Source organism: Apodemus sylvaticus, chromosome 2, assembly GCF_947179515.1.
Source record: "Apodemus sylvaticus chromosome 2, mApoSyl1.1, whole genome shotgun sequence".
NCBI classification, from domain to species: Eukaryota; Metazoa; Chordata; class Mammalia; order Rodentia; family Muridae; genus Apodemus; species Apodemus sylvaticus.
Genome location: NC_067473.1, coordinates 179,984,111 through 180,006,105, shown reverse-complemented (window position 1 = coordinate 180,006,105; position 21,995 = coordinate 179,984,111). Strand labels below are relative to the sequence as shown.

The 21,995-nt window shown below is 38.6% G+C and overlaps 1 protein-coding gene across 1 annotated transcript in view; it reads left to right on the top strand.

Moving 5' to 3' along the window:
• Positions 1-1,118: 1,118 nt before the first annotated feature.
• Positions 1,119-21,995, top strand: part of LOC127677745 (solute carrier organic anion transporter family member 1A4) — a 45,369-nt gene continuing 24,492 nt past the window's right edge. Inside the window, exons 1-4 of the mRNA XM_052172764.1 lie at positions 1,119-1,178; positions 3,064-3,205; positions 3,914-4,046; positions 21,091-21,197. Of these exons, the coding sequence (XP_052028724.1) occupies positions 1,119-1,178; positions 3,064-3,205; positions 3,914-4,046; positions 21,091-21,197 (442 nt within the window). The remainder of the gene's footprint in view (positions 1,179-3,063; positions 3,206-3,913; positions 4,047-21,090; positions 21,198-21,995) is intronic.

The following is a 21,995-nucleotide window of genomic DNA, read 5'->3' as shown; positions in this document are numbered from 1 at the left end:
TTCCTTTCTCTCTGGCTCGTGAAGAATTGATGATCTTCAGGTCTTCCTGTTACTTTACCAGAAAAGAGCTCCAGAGTTAGACTAAAGAGCCCAAGTAACAAAGTTTATTTTTCTAATCTCCTGCTGCTGTGAGCAAGAGTCAACTGCCAGAAGTTATCACCTCTGTCCCCCAAAATAATAAAAGAGTATTAATTGTCAGAAGCTATCAGCTCTGGCCTCTCAATAAGAGAGAACTAATTGCCAAAAACAAACAAAACAAACAAACAAACAAAAAAAAACAACACAAAAAACAAAAAACACCAGCTTTTGGTCCTGACAGTCTTCTCAAGTCAAGTGGCTTTCTGGATCCATACATGTGCACAGTATGGAGGCCTGAAGGCAAGACCATAGCAGGTTGGGACACTGCTATGATTCTGCTGTCTGAGTCCTCCCAGTATTGAGGTTACAGGCCATTGCAGATAAGCCCAAGTTTTTGCTTGGTTACTAAGAATTCAAACTAAGATCTTCATTCCCTTTTTAACCCATGGATCCACCTGTACTGGACAGTTCTATACCAACTCTGACACAGACTAGAGTCATTTGGGAAGAGAAAACATCACCTGAGAAGTGTTCCAATGATATTGACTAAGGATCTACCCTGTGGTGCATTAACTTGAGTGATATTTGATGTGGGAGAACCTAGACCACTGTGGATGGGGTAAACCCTGGGCAGGAAGTATTGGGTTGTATATGTAAGCAGACTGAGATTGTCTTAAGGGTCGAAGCAGGAAGCAAGATTCCTCCATGGCTTCCCCATTGGTTGTTACAAAGGTTGCTGCCTTGAGTTTCTGCCCTGATTTCCCTCAGTGATGAACTGAGATATAAAACTGTAAACTACCATAAACCTCTTCTTTCTTGCTTGCTTTCGGTCCTGGTATTTCATCATAAAAACAGAAACTGAATGAAACACCCTAGCCCAAAGAGAGTTTAGGTTTTTTGTTGTTTCATTTTGTTATGTTTTAAGAATGACTTTTTACAGTTCAGTAAATAATTTAACTAATAACTGTCTGCTTTCTTGGAAAGACAGAAGTGTAACATTGTTTAAAGAATAGACATCTGGAAACAATTAGAAGAACAACATGGGAAAATCTGAGAAAAGAGTTGTGACCCATGGGGTCAGATGCTTTTCCAAGATCAAGGTATGGATTGTTTTTATGTATATATATATATATGTCCTTCAAGGGACATTTGACAAAATTATCAAAACCCACACATATTTATATTATAGTTTATAATACAATCAATATTACAATTATGAAGTAGTAACACAAATAATTTTATGGTTGGGGTCAACACAACATGGGGAACTAAATTTAAAAAGTCTTGAGCATTAAGAAGTTTGAGAACCACTAATTTAGAAGGTCTTAAAATGTGATAGTTGTGTATTATGTTGTAGTGGAATTTAGCAAGAGATTTGGGGTTAATCTAATGCTTAGCCTTCAGGGGTTCCTGACATAAAATCAAGGACCACAGCTAGGGAACAGTTTCCTAACAAAAGTATTCCATTGATTAATATATAAGGGTGACTTTATGACCCAGTCAGGCAAATATTTTCTTCAGGCGTTGGCAATATAACAATTACTACTTATAAGAAAGCAAATCATTCTATTAGCGTCTTTAGTGGTTTTCAGTATTTTAGATACAATTATTTTTCTTATAGCTCTAAAGTCATGTTTATATCACCAAATATGAATCCAGGAAATTTGAGCACTAGCCAGTTTCTCCAGAGTTCTCATCATTTTTGTCTAAGCTTCTGCTGGCTAAGTCATCCTATCAAATGCTCATTTTACTTTTATTAACATGTAGCAGAATCCATCTATTAATATAAAAGAGGCTTCAGCGTCAACCCCTGGAAAATATGTATATATATATATATATATATATATATATATATATATATATATATAAACTAATTCCTCACAAACATATACATATACACAAATACACATAAAGAAATAATGAAAGAAAAGGGATATAAAATAAAACTCCCTTAGAAAGCAGGAAATGACTTTAAAAGATTTTACTTCAGACTCCAGAGTTCTGCACTTGAAAGTTAGCTTCATGAATATGGATGTCAATGTAATAGTAGACTTGAATGTATATGTCTGCAGGTTTGTTTTCTTTTTTGCAGAACCAAATACTTCTGAGAGATACCAGTGGGCTCACTATCTAGCTTTCTATATCAAAACATAAAAGAGAATAAATCATCCCAATTCTTTTTGTTTTTTTAAAATTTGGTAGCCCTCATTTTTAAATATAAGATCTGAAATATAAAACTCATGAGAAAATTTATCAAGCCTCAGTCACATCCACTGAAGTATTTATAGTGAACACCTCTGAAAATAGCACTTGGAATTAGAAGACAAATGTTTATACTTTTGAACTATGCCAAGCTGCGTGTTCTCATTCCCCAATTCTTATTTTCTGCATATGTTTCTGCTAAGAATTATCCAAATTAATTGGTGATTGTGATAATAAAGTCACAAACAGAAAATACTAATCTAACAAATTATAAGTTAAATATATAGCCAACCTTTATCCTGCACCCAAAGGACCACAAAAACATTCTGCTTCGGATTTATATATGCTATGAACACCTCTTGGACTGCTGAGATAGTGTTTTGAAGAATATTGTGTGAGGAAGAAACACAGTAGGATTGCTGCAGACACAATACCTTGGTGTAGCTCTGTGTTCTCTTCCTTCCTTTCCTTAATAAGACACCTGTCCTGCAGATAAGACTACAGTGTTGAAGCCTCATCAATGTCTTACATAGAATAACTCCATCATATCTTTCTGTATCAATGATGTACATTTATAAATGAGCAAATCCATACCTATCAACAACACAAATTCTAACCTGCATGTTCAGATCAAGAACAGTATGGCAGAGGAAGAGATTACACTTTAAAGTTTCTTGCACGTTTAAGAGCTGTTTATGTTGGATACAACTGTCAGTCTCAGGAGAAGACAGATAAATAATTAGAAAACAAATTTCTCATTTTCTCTTAAACATTTTCACCCAGGCATTTCTGATGGCATTAACATTGGCATATGTATCCAAATCACTATCAGGAATTTACATGAATTCCATGCTCACACAAATAGAGAGACAATTCGGGATCCCCACATCTATAGTTGGACTTATCAATGGGAGCTTTGAGATAGGTGAGTTATTTTTATGTTTACATATTTTATATGTTTATGTCTTCTCCTTACTTCCTACATTAGATCATTTCATCTGAGTTCTGTGCTTTCTAAAATTGATTGATAGCCTGGTTTGCTGTGAAGAAGCCACTCATTTCACTATTCTCATGATATCAGCTAATAATGATTGCCACATACTCTGACAATATCTTTTTTCCACTGAGGAATCCAGCAGATTTAGAGTATTAATATCTAATTCTATAATTTGATAATTCAAAGAGAAGGTAGAGAATTTTTGTGGCTAATTTAGAAAGTGACTGTGGGAACCTGGGGGAATTTATGTTCCCAAGGAGAGAGCAAATGTTTATCTTCCACATCTGTGTTTGTAACATTGATGGCTCTCCACTCTTAGTCACTAGGGAAGATGGGGAATCTTTTCTTTGTTTGAGTTTTGACAGACACAATTCTTAAGAAGAGTAGATGAACTCCACCTCCTCCTTTGGGGTAATGCACTGGGATATGACAGTACAAAGGATTAAAGAGGGAAAGATTCTCTCATAAACCAGCTGGCATAGAACTCTTCATGCCTCTTGTCTCATTTATTCATAGTTTTTACTTTCTTAATATGGTGGTGAAGCAATGAACCCAAGAGTCTAAATGCTAGATAGGCTGTTGACTGAGAGTTGCTAATTATTTACTAAAACAAACATTCTCATTCCCCTCTTTCAGGAAACCTTTTGTTGATTATATTTGTGAGTTATTTCGGGACAAAACTGCACAGACCAATCATGATTGGTTTAGGATGTGCAGTTATGGGCCTGGGGTGTTTCTTAATATCACTACCTCATTTCCTCATGGGCAGGTGAGTATTCTACTCCTTGATGATATTCTTCTTTTTTTTTTAATGTAAGCTATTTCTTTTTTTTTAATTCGATATATTTTTTATTTACATTTCAAATGATTTCCCCTTTTCTAGCCCCCCACTCCCCGAAAGTCCCATAAGCCCCCTTTCTCCCCCTGTCCTCCCACCCAACCCTTCCCACTTTCCCGTTCTGGTTTTGCCGAATACTGCTTCACTGAATATTTCCAGAACAAGGGGCCACTCCTCCTTTCTTCTTGTACCTCATTTGATGTGTGGATTATGTTTTTGGGTGTTCTAGTTTTCTAGGTTAATATCTACGTATTAGAGAGTGCATACTATGATTCACCTTTTGAGTCTGGGTTACCTCATTTAGTATGATGTTCTCTAGCTCCATCCATTTGCCTAAGAATTTCATGAATTCATTGTTTCTAATAGCTGAATAGTACTCCATTGTGTAGATATACCACATTTTTTGCATCCACTCTTCTGTGGAAGGATACTTGGGTTCTTTCCAGCTTCTGGCAATTATAAATAGGGCTGCTATGAACATAGTAGAGCATGTATCCTTATTACATGGTGGGGAATCCTCTGGGTATATGCCCAGGAGAGGTATAGCAGGACCTTCTGGAAGTGAGGTGCCCAGTTTTCTGAGGAACCACCAGACTGATTTCCAGAGTGGTTGTACCAATTTGCATTCCCACCAGCAGTGGAGGAGTGTTCCTCTTTCTCCACATCCTCGCCAACACCTGCTGTCTCCTGAATTTTTAATCTTAGCCATTCTGACTGGTGTAAGGTGAAATCTCAGGGTTGTTTTGATTTGCATTTCCATAATGACTAATGAAGCTGAGCACGTTTTAAGATGCTTCTCGACCATCCGAAGTTCTTCAGGTGAGAATTCTTTGTTTAACTCTGTACCCCATTTTTTAATAGGGTTGTTTGGTTTTCTGGAGTCTAACTTCTTGAGTTCTTCATATACATTGGATATTAGCCCTCTATCGGATGTAGGGTTGGTGAAGATCTTTTCGCAATTTGTTGGTTGCCGATTTGTCCTTTTGATGGTGTCCTTTGCCTTACAGAAACTTTGTAATTTTATGAGGTCCCATTTGTCAATTCTTGATCTTAGAGCATACGCTATTGGTGTTCTGTTCAGAAACTTTCTCCCTGTACCGATGTCCTCAAGGGTCTTCCCCAGTTTCTATTCTATTAGCTTCAGAGTGTCTGGCTTTATGTGGAGGTCCTTGATCCATTTGGATTTGAGCTTAGTACAAGGAGATAAGGATGGATCAATTCGCAATCTTCTGCATGCTGACCTCCAGTTGAACCAGCACCATTTGTTGAAAAGGCTATCTTTTTTCCATTGGAGGTTTTCAGCCCCTTTGTCGAGGATCAAGTGGCCATAGGTGTGTGGGTTCATTTCTGGATCTTAAATCCTGTTCCATTGATCTGCCTGCCTGTCACTGTACCAATACCATGCAGTTTTTAACACTATTGCTCTGTAGTATTGCTTGAGGTCAGGGATACTGATTCCCCCAGAATATTTTTTTGTTGTTGCTGAGAATAGTTTTAGCTATCCTGGGTTTTTTGGTATTCCAGATGAATTTGAGAATTGCTCTTTCTAACTCTGTGAAGAATTGAGTTTGGATTTTGATGGGTATTGCATTGAATCTGTATAGTGCTTTAGGCAAAATGGCCATTTTAACTATATTGATCCTGCCGATCCATGAGCATGGGAGGTTTTCCCATTTTTTGAGGTCTTCTTCCATTTCCTTCTTCAGAGTCTTGAAGTTCTTGTCATACAGATCTTTCACATGTTTGGTAAGAGTCACCCCAAGATACTTTATACTGTTTGTGGCTATTGTGAAGGGGGTCATTTCCCTAATTTCTTTCTCAGACTGCTTATCCTTTGAGTATAGGAAGGCCACTGATTTGCTTGAGTTGATTTTATAACCTGCCACTTTGCTGAAGTTGTTTATAAGCTGTAGGAGTTCTCTAGTGGAGTTTTTTGGGTCACTTACGTAGACTATCATATCATCTGCAAATAATGATAGTTTGACTTCTTCCTTTCCAATTTGTATCCCTTTGACCTCCTTATGTTGTCAAATTGCCCGAGCTAGTACCTCAAGTACAATATTGAAAAGATAAGGAGAAAGGGGGCAGCCCTGTCTAGTCCCTGATTTAAGTCAGATTGCTTCAAGTTTCTCTCCATTTAGTTTGATGCTGGCTACCAGTTTGCTGTATTTTGCTTTTACTATGTTTAGGTATGGGCCTTGAATTCCTGTTATTTCCAAGACTTTAAGCATGAAAGGATGCTGAATTTTGTCAAATGCTTTTTCAGCATCCAATGAAATGACCATGTGGTTTTGTTCTTTGAGTTTGCTTATGTAGTGGATTGCATTGATGGATTTCCGTATATTGAACCAACCCTGCATTCCCGGGATAAAGCCTACTTGATCATGGTGGATGATCGTTTTGATGTGTTCTTGGATTCGGTTGGCAAGAATTTTGTTGAGTATTTTTGCATCGATGTTCATAAGGGAAATTGATCTGAAGTTCTCTTTCTTTGTTGGATCTTTGTGTGGTTTTGGTATCAGCGTAATTGTGGCTTCGTAGAAGGAATTGGGTAGTGTTCCTTCTGTTTCTATTTTGTGGAATAGTTTGAAGAGTATTGGTGTTAGGTCTTCTTTGAAGGTCTGATAGAATTCTGCACTGAAACCATCTGGTCCTGTGCTTTTTTTGGTTGGAAGTCTTTCTATGACTCCTTCTATTTCTTTAGGCATTATGGGACTGTTTAGATGATCTATTTGGTCCTGATTTAATTTTGGTATTTGGTATCTGTCAAGGAAATTGTCCATTTCCTCCAGATTCTCCAGTTGTGTTCAGTATAGGCTCTTGTATAGGATCTGATGATTTTTTGAATTTCCTCAGTTTCTGTTCTTATATCCCCCTTTTCATTTCTAAGTTTTTTAATTTGGATACTTTCTCTGTGCCCTTTGGTCAGTCTGGCTAAGGGTTTATCTATCTTGTTGATTTTCTCGAAGAATCAGCTCCTGGACTCCTTGATTCTTTGTACAGTTCTCTTTTTTTTCCAATTGATTGATTTCAGCCCTGAGTTTGATGATTTCCTGTCTTCTACTCCTCCTGGGTGAATTGGCTTCTTTTTGTTCCAGGACTTTCAGGTGTGTCATTAAGCTGCTAGTGTATGCTCTCTCCATTTTCTTTTTGGAGGCACTCAGGGCTATGAGTTTTCCTCTTAGCACTGTTTTCATTGTGTCCCAAAGATTTGGGTATGTTGTGCCTTCATTTTCATTAAATTCTAAAAAGTCTCTGATTTCTTTCTTTATTTCTTCTTTGGCCAAGGTGTCATTGACTAGAGTATTATTCTGCCTCCATGTGTATGTTGGCTTTCTGTTTTTTTTTTTGTTGCTATTGAAAACCACTCTTACACCATAGTGATCAGATAGGAGGCATGGGATTAGTTTGATCGTCTTATATTTGTTGAGGTCTGCCTTGTGACCAATTATATGGTCGATTTTGGAGAAGGTACCATGAGGTGCTGAGAAAAAGGTATATTCTTTTGCTTTAGGGTGAAATGTTCTATAAATGTCAGTCAAATCCAATTGGTCCAAAGCTTCAATTAGTTTTACTGTGTCCCTGTTTAGTTTCTGTTTTCCTGATCGGTCCATTGAGGAGAGTGGAGTGTTGAAGTCCCCCACAATTATTGTGTTAGGTGCAATGTGTGCTTTGAGCTTTAGTAAAGTTTATTTTACGAATGAGGGTGCCCTTGCACATGGCACATAGATGTTCAGAATTGAAAGTTGTTCTTGGTGGATTTTTCCTTTGACCAGCAAGAAGTGTCCCTCAGTGTCTCTTTTGATGACTTTAGGTTGAAAGTCAATTTTATCTGATATTAGAATGGCTACTCCAGCTCGTTTCCTGTGATCATTGGCTTGTAAGATTGTCTTCCAGCCTTTTACTCTAAGGTATTTTTTATCTTTGACAGTGAGGTGTGTCTCTTGTATGCAGCAAATTGTAGGGTCCTGTTTCCTTATCCAGTCTGTTAGTCTATGTCTTTTTATTGGGGAATTGAGACCATTGATGTTAAGAGATATTAAGGAATAGTGATTATTACTTCCTGTCATTTTTGATGTTCTTTTTATATTTGAGTGGTTATCTTCTTTTGGGTTTGATGAAGGAAGGTAACTATCTTGCTTTTTCCAGGGTGTAGTTTCCCTCCTTGTATTGGAGTTTTCCTCCGATTATTCTTTGCAGAGCTGGGTTTGTGGAAAGATATTGTGTAAATTTGGTTTTGTCATGGAATATCTTGGTTTCTCCATCTATTGTGAATGAGAGTTTTGTTGAGTATAGTAGTCTTGGCTGACATTTGTGTTCTCTTAGAGTCTGCATGAGATCTGCCCAGAATCTTCTAGCTTTCATGGTCTCTGGTGAGAAGTCTGGTGTGATTCTGATAGGTCATCCTTTATATGTTACTTCGCCTTTTTCTCTTACTGCCTTTAATATTCTTTCTTTGTTTAGTGCATTTGGGGTTTTGATTATTATGTGACAGGAGGTATTTCTGCTCAGGTCCAGTCTGTTTGGAGTTTTGTAGCCTTCTTGTATATTCATAGGCATCTCTCTCTTTAAGTTGGGAAAGTTTTCTTCCATAATTTTGTTGAAGATATTTGCTGGCCCTTTCAGTTGTAAATCTTCACTCTCATCTATACCTATAATCCTTAGGTTTGGTCTTCTCATTGTATCCTGGATTTACTGGATGTTCTGGGATACAACCTTTTTGCATTTTGCATTTTCTTTGACAGTTGAGTCAATGGTTTCTATGGTATCTTCAGCATCTGAGATTCTTTCTTCCATCTCTTGTATTCTGTTGTTTATATTTGCATCTATGGGCCCTGATTTCTTCCCAAGGTTTTCTATCTCCAAAGTTGTCTCCCTTTGTGATTTCTTAGTTGTTTCTACTTCTGTTTTTAGATCCAGGATGGTTTTGCTCAGTTCCATCATTTGTTTGTTTGTGTTTTCCTGTAATTCTTTAAGAGATTTTTGTGTTTCCTCTTTCATGACTTCTGCCTGTTGACTCAAGTTCTCCTGCATTTCTTTAAGGTTTTTTTTTTGCTTTTCTTCTTTATTGGCTTCTATCTCTTGGGCCTTATTCTCCTGCATTTCTTTAAGTGATTTTTGTGTTTCCATTATACGGGTTTCTAGCTTATTCATGTTCCCCTGTATTTCTTTAAGAGATTCATTTATATATGTCCTTTTTGTGTTCTTCTAGCAGCATCATGACCAGTGATTTTAAATCCAAATCTTGTTTCTCTGGTGTATTGGCATAACCAGGACTTGCTGATGTTGGAGAGTTTGGTTCAGATGCTTCCATATTGCCTAGATTCCTGTTAGTAGCGTTCCTGTGTTTGCCCTTTGCCATCTTGTTCTCTGGAGCTAGTTGGTCTTGTCTCTGGCTGGTGTTTTAGCTTCCTGAGAGGCTCTAGGGCTACAACACTGGATGGCAGGGTTTCCCCTGTTGCAGATTGCTGATGTGCTGTACTCCTCTTGGGTGCCCTTGCAGCCCTAGTGTGCTTTGCCCCAGATTGTGTCAGTGAACCAGATGGTGCCCGTTTGCTCCTTCAGAGAGTGCTGAGGGTGTATGCTGCAGGGACCTTTTCTGCGTGCTGATCACTCTGCTGGGCAATGGAACTCCCAACCGGGTTAGTGTACACAGGCTAGCCTAGCTGCTCAGGCCCTGAGTCTAAGCAAAAGCCTGGCAGGCCAATGTCTGAGCAACGTTCCCCTCAGCTGTGAGTGTTAATTGGGTCTGTCAGGTGGCCAGGATGGCGGAGTGGGCGCACTCCCTGAGACTGCTAGGAGAGTCTGCTGGGCTAACAACCTCCTGGCCGGGTTGGCACACAGATGGGCACACAGAGCAGCCCAGGGCCTGGGGTAGTCGAGGGCCTGACGGTCTTAGACCCCAGCTATGTCAGCCTCGGGCTAGCCTGTTAGCTGGTTTTGCCTGCTAGGACTCTCTGGCTTCCCTTAGGCAAAATGGAGGCAGTGTGCGTGCTGGCCTGGGCAAAAAACCTCCTGTCCGGGTTTGCACACGGGTGGCCCCTGACCAGCCCAGGACCTGGGTGCAGGCCAACGCCTGTTGGGCTTAGACCCCCACTATGTTGATCTCGGGTTGTATTTGTGTACCTCAGTCTGTCTGATCTCTCTGGCGTCCGAGAACCAAGATGGAGGCCAGTCTCTTGTAACTGACTGGCAGGAGGCAGAGTTCTGATGGGGCTTCTGCGAGGTGAAAGGCGCCTTAATTGCGCTGCTGCTTGTAGCCCGGCTGGCCAGCGATGGCCAGTTTTCGTGGGCGCAGGGTCTGCCTGGACCCTGTCAGCTTGGTTCCACTGCTGATGGCCCTTCCTCTGGAGCAATCGCTGCTGCTGTTGCTGCTGCTGCTGCCGCCGCTGCCGCCGCTGCCGCCGCTGCCGCCGCTGCCGCCGCTGCCGCCGCTGCCGCCGCTGCCACCAAGAGAACCCCTTGATGATATTCTTTGTTTTTTTTTTAAATATTTTTATTTTCTATATTCTTTGTTTAGATTCCAAATGATTTCCCCTTTCCCAGATCCCCCCTCCCCATATGTCCCATAAACCTTTTTCTCTCCAGCCCTTCTCCAATCACCTCCCTCCTTTTTCTCTGTCCTTATATTCCCCTCCAATGCTAGATCAATCCTTTCCAGGATCAGGACCCTCTCCATACTTCTTCATGGGAGTCATTTGTTATGCAATTTGTGCCTTGGGTATTCAGGGCTTCTGGGCTAATTAATATCCACTTATCAGAGATTGCATTCCATGTGTATTCTTTTGTGATTGGGCTACCTCACTTAGGATGATATTTTTCAGATCAAAATATTTGCCTAAAAATTTTGTGAATTCATTGTTTCTAATTGCTGGCTTACACAGTATTCCATTGTGTAAATCTACCACATTTTCTGTATCCATTCCTCCTTTGAGGGGCATCTGGGTTCTTTCCAGCTTCTGGCTATTATAAATAAGGGTGCTATGAACATAATGGAGCATGTGTCTTTATTGCATGCCGGGGAATCCTTTGGGTATATGCCCAGGAGAGGTATAGCAGGGTCCTCTGGAAGTCTCATGTCCAGTTTTCTGAGGAACCTCCAGACTGATTTCCACAGTGGTTGTACCATCTTACAGACACACCAGCAGTGGAGGAGTGTTCCTCTTTCTCCACATCCTCGCCAACACCTGCTGTCTCCTGAGTTTTTGACCTTAGCTATTCTGACTGGTGTAAAGTGAAATCTCAGGGTTGTTTTGATCTGCATTTCCCTAATGACTAATGATGTTGAGCACTTCTTTAGGTGCCTCTCGGCCATCCGAATTTCTTCATATGAAAATTCTTTGTTAAGATCTGTACCCCATTTTTTAATAGGGTTATTTGGTTCCTTGGGGTCTAACTTCTTGAGTTCTTTGTATATATTGGATATTAGCCCTCTATCAGATGTGGGGTTGGTGAATATCCTTTCCCAATTTGATGGTTGCTGTTTTGTCCTTTTAACAGTGTCCTTTGCCTTACAGAAACTTTGTAATTTTATGAGGTTCCCATTTGTCAATTCTTGATCTTAGAGCATAAGCTATTGGTGATCTGTTCAGGAAATTTTCCCCTGTGCCCATGTTCTCAAGGGTCTTCCCCAGTTTCTTTTCTATTAGTTTCAGTGTGTCTGGGTTTACATGGAGGTCCTTGATCCACTTGGAGTGAAGTTTAGTACATGGAGATAAGAATGGATCAATTCGCATTCTTCTGCATGCTGACCTCCAATTGATCCAGCAACATTTTTTGAAAAGGCTATCTTTTTTCTACTGGATGTTTTTGGCTCCTTTGTTGAAGATCAAGTGACCATAGGTGTGTGGATTCATTTCTGGATCTTCAATTCTATTTCATTGGTCCACTTGTCTGGCCCTGTGCCAATACCATGCAGTTTTTAACACTATTGCTCTGTAGTATTGCTGGAAGTCAGGGATACTGATTCCCCCAGAATTTCTTTTGTTGTTGAGAATAGTTTTAGCTATCCTGGGTTTCTTGTTATTCCAGATGAATTTGAGAATTGCTTTTTCTAACTCTGTGAAGAACTGAGTTGGGATTTTGATGGGGATTGCTTTGAATCTGTAGATCGCTTTTGGCAAGATGGCCATTTTAACTATATTAATACTGCCAATCCACGAGCGTGGCAGATTTTTCCATTTTCTGAGGTCTTCTTCGATTTCCTTCCTCAGAGACCTGAAGTTCTTGTCATATAGATCTTTCACTTGTTTGGTTAAAGTCACACCAAGATACTTTATATTGTTTGTGGCTATTTTGAAGGGTGTCATTTCCCTAACTTCTTTCTCCGCCTGCTTATCCTTTGAGTATAGGAAGGCAACTGATTTGCTTGAGTTGATTTTTATAACCAGCCACTCTGCTGAAGTTGTTTATCAGCTGTAGGAGTTCTCTGGTGGAGGTTTTCGGGTCATTTATGTAGACTATTATGTCTTCTGTATATAGTGATAATTTGAATTCTTCCTTTCCAATTTGTATCCCCTTGACCTCCTTATGTTGTCTAATTGCTCTAGCTAGAACTTCAAGTACTATATTGAAAAGATATGGAGAGAGAGGACAGCCTTGTCTAGTCCCTGATTTTAGTGGGATTGCTTCAAGTTTCTCTCCATTTAGTTTGATGTTGGCTACTGGTTTGTTGTATATTGCTTTAACGATGTTTAGGTATGGGCCTTGAATTCGTGTTCTTTCCAATACTTTTAGCATGAAAGGATGCTGGATTTTTTCAAATGCTTTTTCTGCATCTAATGAGATGATCATATGATTTTTTCTTTGAGTTTGTTTATGTAGTGGATAGCATTGATGGACTTCCTTATATTGAACCATCCCTGCATCCCTGGGATGAAGCCTACTTGATCATGGTGGATGGTCATTTTGATGTGTTCTTGGATACGGTTGGCAAGAATTTTATTAAATATTTTTGCATTAATATTCATAAGAGAAATTGGCCTGAAGTTCTCTTTCTTTGTTGGATCTTTGTGTGGTTTTGGTATCAGCATAATTGTGGCTTCATAGAACGAGTTGGGTAGAGTTCCTTCTGTTTCTATTTTGTGGAATAGTTTAAAGAGTATTGGTGTTAGGTCTTCTATGAAGGTCTGATAGAACTCTGCACTGAAGCCATCTGGTCCCGTGCTTTTTTTGGTTGGGAGACTTTCTATGACCCTTTTTATTTCTTCAGGTGTTATGGGACTGTTTAGTTGATCTATTTGATCCTGATTTAGTTTTGGTGTCTGATATCTGTCTAGGAAACTGTCCATTTCCTCCAGATTCTCCAGTTGTGTTGAGTATAGGCTTTTGTAGTAGGATCTAATGAGTTTTTTAATTTCCTCAGTTTCTGTTGTTATATCTCCCTTTTCATTTCTAAGTTTGTTAATCTGGATACTGTCTCTGGTTCCTTTGATTAGTCTGGCTAAGGGTTTATCTATCTTGTTGATTTTCTCGAAGAACCAACTCCTGGTTTTATTGATTCTTTGTATGGTTCTCTTTGTTTCTACTTGATTGATTTCGGCCCTGAGTTTGATGATTTCCTGCCTTCTACTCCTCCTGGGTGAAATAGCTTCTTTTTGTTCCAGGACTTTCAGGTGTGTCATTAAGCTGTTAGTGTATGCTCTCTCCATTTTCTTTTTGGAGGCACTCAGGGCTATGAGTTTTCCTCTTAGCACTGCTTTCATTGTGTCCCATAGATTTGGGTATGTTGTGTCTTCATTTTCATTATGTTCTAAAAAGTCTTTAATTTCTTTCTTTATTTCTTCCTTGATCAAGGTATCATTGAGTAGAATGTTGTTCAGTTTCCACATGTATGTGGGTTTTCTGTTGTTTTTGTTGCTATTGAAGACCACTTTTACTCCATCGTGATCTGATAGGAGGCATGGGATTAGTTCAGTCTTCTTATATTTGTTGAGGTCTGTCTTGTGAACAATTATATGGTTGATTTTGGAGAAGGTACCATGAGGTGCTGAGAAAAAGGTATATTCTTTTGCTTTAGGATAGAATGTTCTATATATATCTGTTAAATCTAATTGGTCCAAAGCTTCAATTAGTTTCATTGTGTCCCTGTTTAGATTCTGTTTTCCTGATTGGTCCATTGAGGAAAGTACAGTGTTGAAGTCACCCACAATTATTGTGTTAGGTACAATATGTGCTTTGAGATTTAATAAAGTTTTTTTATGAATGAGGGTGCTCTTGCATTTGGAGCATAGATGTTCAGGATTGAGAGTTCTTCTAGTTGTATTTTTCCTTTGACCAGCAAGAAGTGTCCCTCAGAGGATCTTTTGATGACTTTGGGTTGAAAGTCAATTTTATCTGATATTAAAATGGCTACTCCAGCTTGTTTCCTGAGACCATTTGCTTGTAAAATTGTCTTCCAACCTTTTACTCTAAGGTAGTGTTTGTCTTTGACCCTGAGGTGTGTTTCCTGTATGCAGCAAAATGTAGGGTCCTGTTTCCTTATCCAGTTGGTTAGTCTATGTCTTTTTATTGGGGCATTGAGTCCATTGATGTTAAGAGATATTAAGGAATAGTGATTGTTACTTCCTGTCATTTTTGACGTTATTTTTTAAATTTGATTGGTTAACTTCTTTTGGGTTTGATGCAAGGTTACTCTCTTGCTTTTTCCAGGGTGAGGTTTCCCTCCTTGTATTGGTGTTTTCCTCCTATTATCCTTTGTAGGGCTGGGTTTGTGGATAGATATTGGGTAAACTTGGTTTTGTCATGGAATATCTTAGTTTCTCCATCTACGGTGATTGAGAGTTTTGCTGGATATAGTAGTTTTGGCTGGCATTTGTGTTCTCTTAGAGTCTGCATGAGATCTGCCCAGGATCTTCTAGCCTTCATAGTCTCAGATGAAAAGTTGGCTGTGATTCTGACAGGTCTTTCTTTATATGTTACTTGGCCTTTTTCTCTTACTGCCTTTAATATTCTTTCTTTGTTTAGTACATTTGGTGTTTTGATTATTATGTGACAGGAAGGATTTCTGTTCTGGTCCAGTCTGTTTGGAGTTCTGTAGGCTTCTTGTATATTCATGGGCATCTCTATCTTTAGGTTAGGGAAGTTTTCTTCCATAATTTTATTGAAAATATTTGCTGGCCCTTTAAGTTGTAAATCTTCACTCTCATCTATGCCTATAATCCTTAGGTTTGGTCTTCTCATTGTGTCCTGAATTTCCTGGATATTTTGGGTTACAAGCTTTTTGCATTTTGCATTTTCTTTAACTGTTGAGTTCATGGTTTCTATTTTATCTTCAGCATAGAAGGCTTTCTATCTCCAAATTCTGTTGTTGATATTTGCTTCTATGACCCCTGAAAGCCTTCCCAAGGCTTTCTATCTCCAAATTTGTCTCCCTTTGAGTTTTCCTAGTTGTTTCTACTTCTGATTTTAGATCCTGGATGGTTTTGCTTAGCTCCTTCACTTGCTTGTTTTTGCTTTCCTGTAATTCTTTAAGAGATTTTTGTGTTTCCTCTTTCATGACCTCAGCCTGTTGACCAAAGTTCTCCTGTATTTCTTTAAGTGTTTTTTGTGTTTCCTCCTTATTGGCTTTTGTATTTTCCTGAATTTCTTTCAATGATTTTTGTGTTTCCCTTGCAAGGGCTTCTAGCTTTTGATCCATTTTCTCCTGAATTTCTTTAAGTATTTCTTCATGTGTTCCTGTACCAGCATCATGACCAGTGATTTTAAATCCAAATCTTGTTTTACTGGTGTGATGGGGTATCCAGGACATGCTGGTAGAGGAGAATTGGGTTCAGATGTTACCATATTGCCTTGATTTCTGTTAGTGACGTTCCTGCGTTTGCCTTTTGCCATCTAGTTCTCACTGGTGTTAGTTGGTCTTGTCAATGCTGGACTCACCAGTGCAAGCTGCCCCTTCCCAGGTGGCCTCTGGTGCCCAGCTTACCTCCTGCACTGCCTGGAGACAGGGTGGTGTTGCCCAGGCTGTTCAGATTCTGAAGCAGATACCTGAAGGCTCCAGCTGGGGCCCGCTGGATTCACCAGAGCACACTGACCTCTCCCAGCCGGCCTCCCGGAAGCCCCTCTTGCCTCTTGCAGGACCTAGAGATGTGGCGTTGCTGCCCTGGGTGATCTGGATCCGGAAGCAGAGAGATCTGAGGGCTCCCACCAGAGGCCTCAGGACTGGAACCTAAGCTCTGTGTCACTGGAGCAAGCTGTGTGCTCTCCCAGACTGCCTTTGGGTGCACACCAGGTCTCCCGCAGTTCCTGGAGACTGAGTGCCCCTTGATGATATTCTAAGTACAACTTTCACCTACAGGAAATGAGGCTCAACATTTCTTCTCAGGGAGGAACAGTGATTTCCCCAAAATACAGAAGTCTAATATGGTAGCTAAAGTCTTTGGTCTGCAGTATGATGTATGAATCTTTTGGCCTCAGGTCCATTTAAGGTCCCAGATGGTATATTTGTGAAGTGGGGACTTAAGGCAACTCTTTCACGAAGTTGAAACACATGAAGAAATTCTCAGAATCTGCTAATGCATTTTCTGAGTCCTTCCTAAGGACTATTTAGATATGTTGGTTATAAAATGTGTACAGTATGACATAATCATGGGTCACCAAAAAAAAAAAAAACCCAAAACAAAAAACATTTTAAAGGCTGATTATTTTCATGTTTATATAGAAAATTATCAAATTGAAATTATTTTGAGTTATTTCATGCCCCATTTCCTGATTTTGGAGGACAATTTTTACTTTTTCTTTCATTTGCCTGACTGTTCTGTTAGTTTTTTAATAATTTAGTGTTAAATGATCTAAAAAGTTGCTCTTCATATTGACATAATTAAGTATTTCCTACAATAGAAACATGCTATTTTTTGTTATAGAACTCATTTTTAAAAATTTGGCTTTAGTACTTGGCTCATTGTTTTCTATTTGATTGACTTTGTATCTCTGAATATTAGACAAGTCCAGCACTAGCTGCTAGAGTGAATATCTCTCAACACATACACTGTTTTCATGGGGATGTCTCCTGCTGTTATCTCCAAAACCCCTACTGGTAGTGAACTACAGATCAATGCCATCTCCTTGGAATTCTCCATCATGAATTTCTGCATGAATTTGTTTTTTTTTTTTGTCTCTTCCTCATCTACTTCTACCCCCTGCCTCCCTTTCTTTATTCTTTCTTTCTTATTTCTTTTAAGATCTCTTATCTATTTTTACATGTGAGTTTTTTATCTGCATATATGTATATGTATATGTATACACACACACACACACACACACACACATATATATATATATATATATATATATATATATATATATATATATATCGCATCATGTATGTGTCTTGTACACATAAAGGTGAAAAGAGGGTGTTGGACCCCTGGAACTAGAGTGACAGATGGGTGTTGGCTACAATGTAGGTGCTAGAAATGTTAACCAAGGTCCATTTCAAAAACCCTTAGCCACTAAGTCATTACTGTAGTTCCATTATGATTACTTTTAAAAAACATGGCCTTATTATGCAGATCAGGTTTGCCTGAAATTTATTATGTAGCTCAGGTTTACCACAAACTCTTGCTGAAACTCTTGTTTCAGAATCCCAAGTGTTGCTATTCCAAGGATGAGTTGTAACAACTATCATGAATTTCAGCATGAATTTGTTTTTTGTCTTTTCCATATCTACTTCTTGCAATTTTGCTCTTAATTATTCACTGGAGGAACATCCTAACCCATGTTTTGATGTTTACTCTTCATTCCGTGTAAAAAACATTCTTAAATAATTTATGGATTTTGTTGTAAGATTTGTGGCCTTTCGAACCAGAATTAGTATTCTAATTCCTGTGCCTGTTTCCATTTTTTTTTAACTTCTAGCTCCACAGTCTGAACTTGATAACTATCGGTATAAGCCCTTTGCCAGCTCTATCAGGTGTCTCCACTCAGGACATTTTGTGAAGTTTCTTGTACTCTTTTATCTTTCATATTATATTCTTCCCTCCCTGCCCTCCTCCTTCTGCAGCTGCTATTTGGGCAATGGCACCCTATGATTTATTCATATTTTGCCATCTTCATTTTCTAACGCATGTCTTCTCATCTCCTTACTGCTTCTTGGGAGATTTAACTTTGTCATCCAGTCTCTTGAACAGGCTTGTCTTATCTATGAAATTTTGTTGTCAAGGACAAATCTCTACCTTGTCTCTCTTCTAGGGGAGCATCTTATTATTTTGTGAAAAATTCAGTGATCTTTTCCTGTGTGACTCTCTCCTTTTGTCACCATTGTCTTTGGTTCCTTCAAGTGTAGCTGTTGTTTGTTTTCAATTTTACTCTAAAAGAGTGTTCCCATGATGACTTTGGCTATCTGCTCATATCTAAGAGAAAATAACAACAAAAGGCTACCTGAAAATTCTGCCTACATGTATAGACTTGGTTAATGGGAGTGGTTTGTCTTTTTCAGAAGGATAACTCAATAGGCGATTGAACATGGAGTGGATGATTTTGAGTTTTCTCTGAAACCTGTATAGCTAGTTTATGTAGGAAGGAATTATCTGCTCTTGTCACAGGGGTAGCAACTTGGCTAATAGGCAGAAGGGAAGGGGAAGATCACTTTTTGCACAGGGTTTAGAAAATTTATTGACTCTACTTTTGTATCTGTATCCTCACTGTACCTGTTTGGATTCTCTTGTACCTGTTAGCATTTCCACAAGAAGAGATGGAGGACAAGACTGAGGATCTCACTATTCCATATGTGCACGTTAATTGTCACATTACACTTTGCCTTGTGTGCCCATATGTGTCCTTCATTGGGAGTCTCTTCTTGCAGCCTTTCATGGATGCCTGGATGTATCAGGTTTTTCTAAGTAGTAGCATGATGGTCATGTTTCCCTGAACTTCTGATTCAGTGGCCATTTGCATATCTACATCCCAGTTTCAAAACTGTATTGTGCTTAAGTTGTCTGCATTTGCAATCTCTCATCTACAGTTTTTATTTATTTATTTTTTAATTTTTGCTATTTTGTTTGTATATGTTGTGGTAGCAGTGACAATATATATGTGTGATTTCAGGTGAGGTCATGAAACAATACTAAGGAGTCTATTTTTCTGGCTTACCCTCTGGGACCTGAGGTAGACGCTAGGTGGTCAGTCAGACTTACACACAAGTGGTGCTACCAGGAAGATATCTGGTATCTCACAAGCCTAATTTTTGTTTGTTTTTCTTTGGTTGAAATGGAGTGTCATATAGTTCAGAGCCATCTCAAAACCTCAACCTTATTAGATTTTGAATAATTATTATTATTCAAATTATTATTATTAACTACTGATGCTCTTGCCTGAGTGCTGGGATTTCAGGCATTTCCCATCATGCCTAATTTTATTGATTGCTCTCGATCAAATCCTGGATTGGTGCTTGTCAGACCCTAGTGACCAATTGAACTACATCTCCATGTCTATATCACCTTATCTTGGAGGAAATGATCTTCCCCCATATCATTTTGAAACCATTTACTGCTCTTTCATTGCAGTTGGGGGGAATAATTGGCTCTTGAATGAACAACTAAATTTTAAGTGGACAATGAAACAAATGAAGGTTATTTGATCTTTTGGGGTGATTTTGAAGGGACCTGAAAGTTTGTGAATGAAATTTAAAAATTACTTTTTTATTTTATATTCTATTAAAATCAATGTCAAGAAATATTAAGCTCTTATTGTATTTTCTCATCTTCTACTAAGGTGATAATTCTTTGAGGCTGACCTATCCTCATGGGACACAGGCATGTCTCCACAAATTTACTGAGCCTCTATTGGAATGTTCAGGCAGTTCTAAGAGAAAGTTATTCTGACTTCAGTGCTATATCATGTAGCATAGAAATTATAATGTTGGTAACAATAACTCCATATAATGATGACTTCAGTAGCCCATGTCTTCCTCTGGCTTTCTTTCATCTAAGAAATGATGATCCAGCATACTCTCCAGTGGAGAGAAACTTAGATGAACACATTTTCCTCTGTGTTTACATTCTGTTATTTTATTTCTAGGACAGCAATCCTTGTTGACATACTCATGTTGCATGTCCACATTTTACTGGCACTTTTGGCCCCATGCCCCTGTTGTTAGGTGATGAATTCCATCACATATAGTTATAATATGTAGAGTTGTCTTCTGTTGGAGTTATTAAACATATGAAAGAACAATTGTTTAGATTCTTAGAAAGGAAGGATAGGGACACAACTCAGAGAACCCAGACCATGTGTCTTGTTTTGTATTGTTTGTGTCTCAAAGATTTTTGTGCCTCATTTATTTTCTTGCTTTTGTTCTTTTATCTCACACCAATTATTTCTATGAAAGAGTCATTTAGAAATCACAGAAAGTTAACAGAAAATCTGAAAACTATGACACCTACATGGAGGAATTTGAATACTAACTATAAATATGTCTCACATTCTTTTTATTATTATTATTATCAATCTCTTTTGATGCTAGATATTTTTATTCATTTATTTTTGTTTGATTTTTTTGAGAAAAGTTAAAATGCATCCCAGTCTGGCCTCAAGCTTGTTGTATAGCTCAAAGTGTCTTTGTGTTTCTGGTTCTGATGTATTCAACTTAAGCATGGGCCACCACACCAATTTTATGCAGCTCTGAAATTTACATCTAGAGTTACTTGGCTAGTTTAGTCATTTTAATTATTTATTTGCTTACTTGTTTATTTGTATACCTGCATTTATGTGTGTGTGTGTGTTTGTGTGTGTGTATGTGTGTGTTCTCATGTGGGTTCCAAGCATTAAACTGAGATCATTAGGTTTTTGTCCTAAGTACTTTATCAGCTATATCATCTTGCTTGACATGCCATTGGGGTCATAATTATTAGACTGACTGCTGTGGAATTGCCTTTACTGGCTCTCGACACTTCATTTTCAGGGAAGCATGAGTTAGTAAACTCTAGATGTTCTCCATGAAGCCAGTTATTCACAGTGAATGTTTCCTTTGTTCATACAGATACGAATATGAAACAACAATTTTACCTACAAGCAACTTGTCATCAAATAGCTTGGTGTGTATGGAAAACAGAACCCAGACCTTAAAGACAACACAAGACCCAACAGGTTGGCTTGTGCTTCTAATTATTTTGAGTCAGAGACATGAAAACAAAATACTCTTTTTGGAAGGGCTTTAATATGGCACTGGATTTAGTAGACATGTAAGACAAATGAACAAAATATTTTTCCCTCTTCAGGAAAGGGAGATGTCCAATAATCTAGCCTACTCTCCCTCCTGAGTCTGAATATACTTATTAAAAATCCTTTGATTCTTAGGCAACATTGTAGAGTTAGTCTCACAAGAGAAAATAATTTAGAAGAATGGATTTAGATACACTATGTAATCTATGTGGTTGCTGTAGATTGCTTTACTGTTGCTGTAATGAGACATTGGCTAGAAGCAAAAGTAAAAAAAAAGAAAAAGAGTTTATCTAGTTTACCAATTAGAAAACACCATGAGGGAAGCCAAGGCAGGAATCCGCAGGTACAGACCAAAGCAGAGAACACTATGAAATGCTACGTCCTAGCTGATTTCTCTGGCTTGCTCAGCTATGTCTATTATAGAGCTTAGGCCCACCTGCCTTGCGGTGTTACCACTCACATGAGTCTACGTCATCTCACCTCACTTACCCAAGAAGTAAAAATGCATCATAGACATTCCCACAGGCCAATATGATAGAGGCAATTCCTCAATTGAGAATTTCTTCTTCTCCTGTATGTCTAAAGTTATATCAAGTTGACAAAAAGTATCCATCACAGTGATTATACAAATAGAAAATACAGCCAGAACGAAGCTTACCTGGATCTGTGCTGTATACCAAGTTTCTTGCTTACCCAGGAACTTACCTTTTAGTCTCCTTTTTC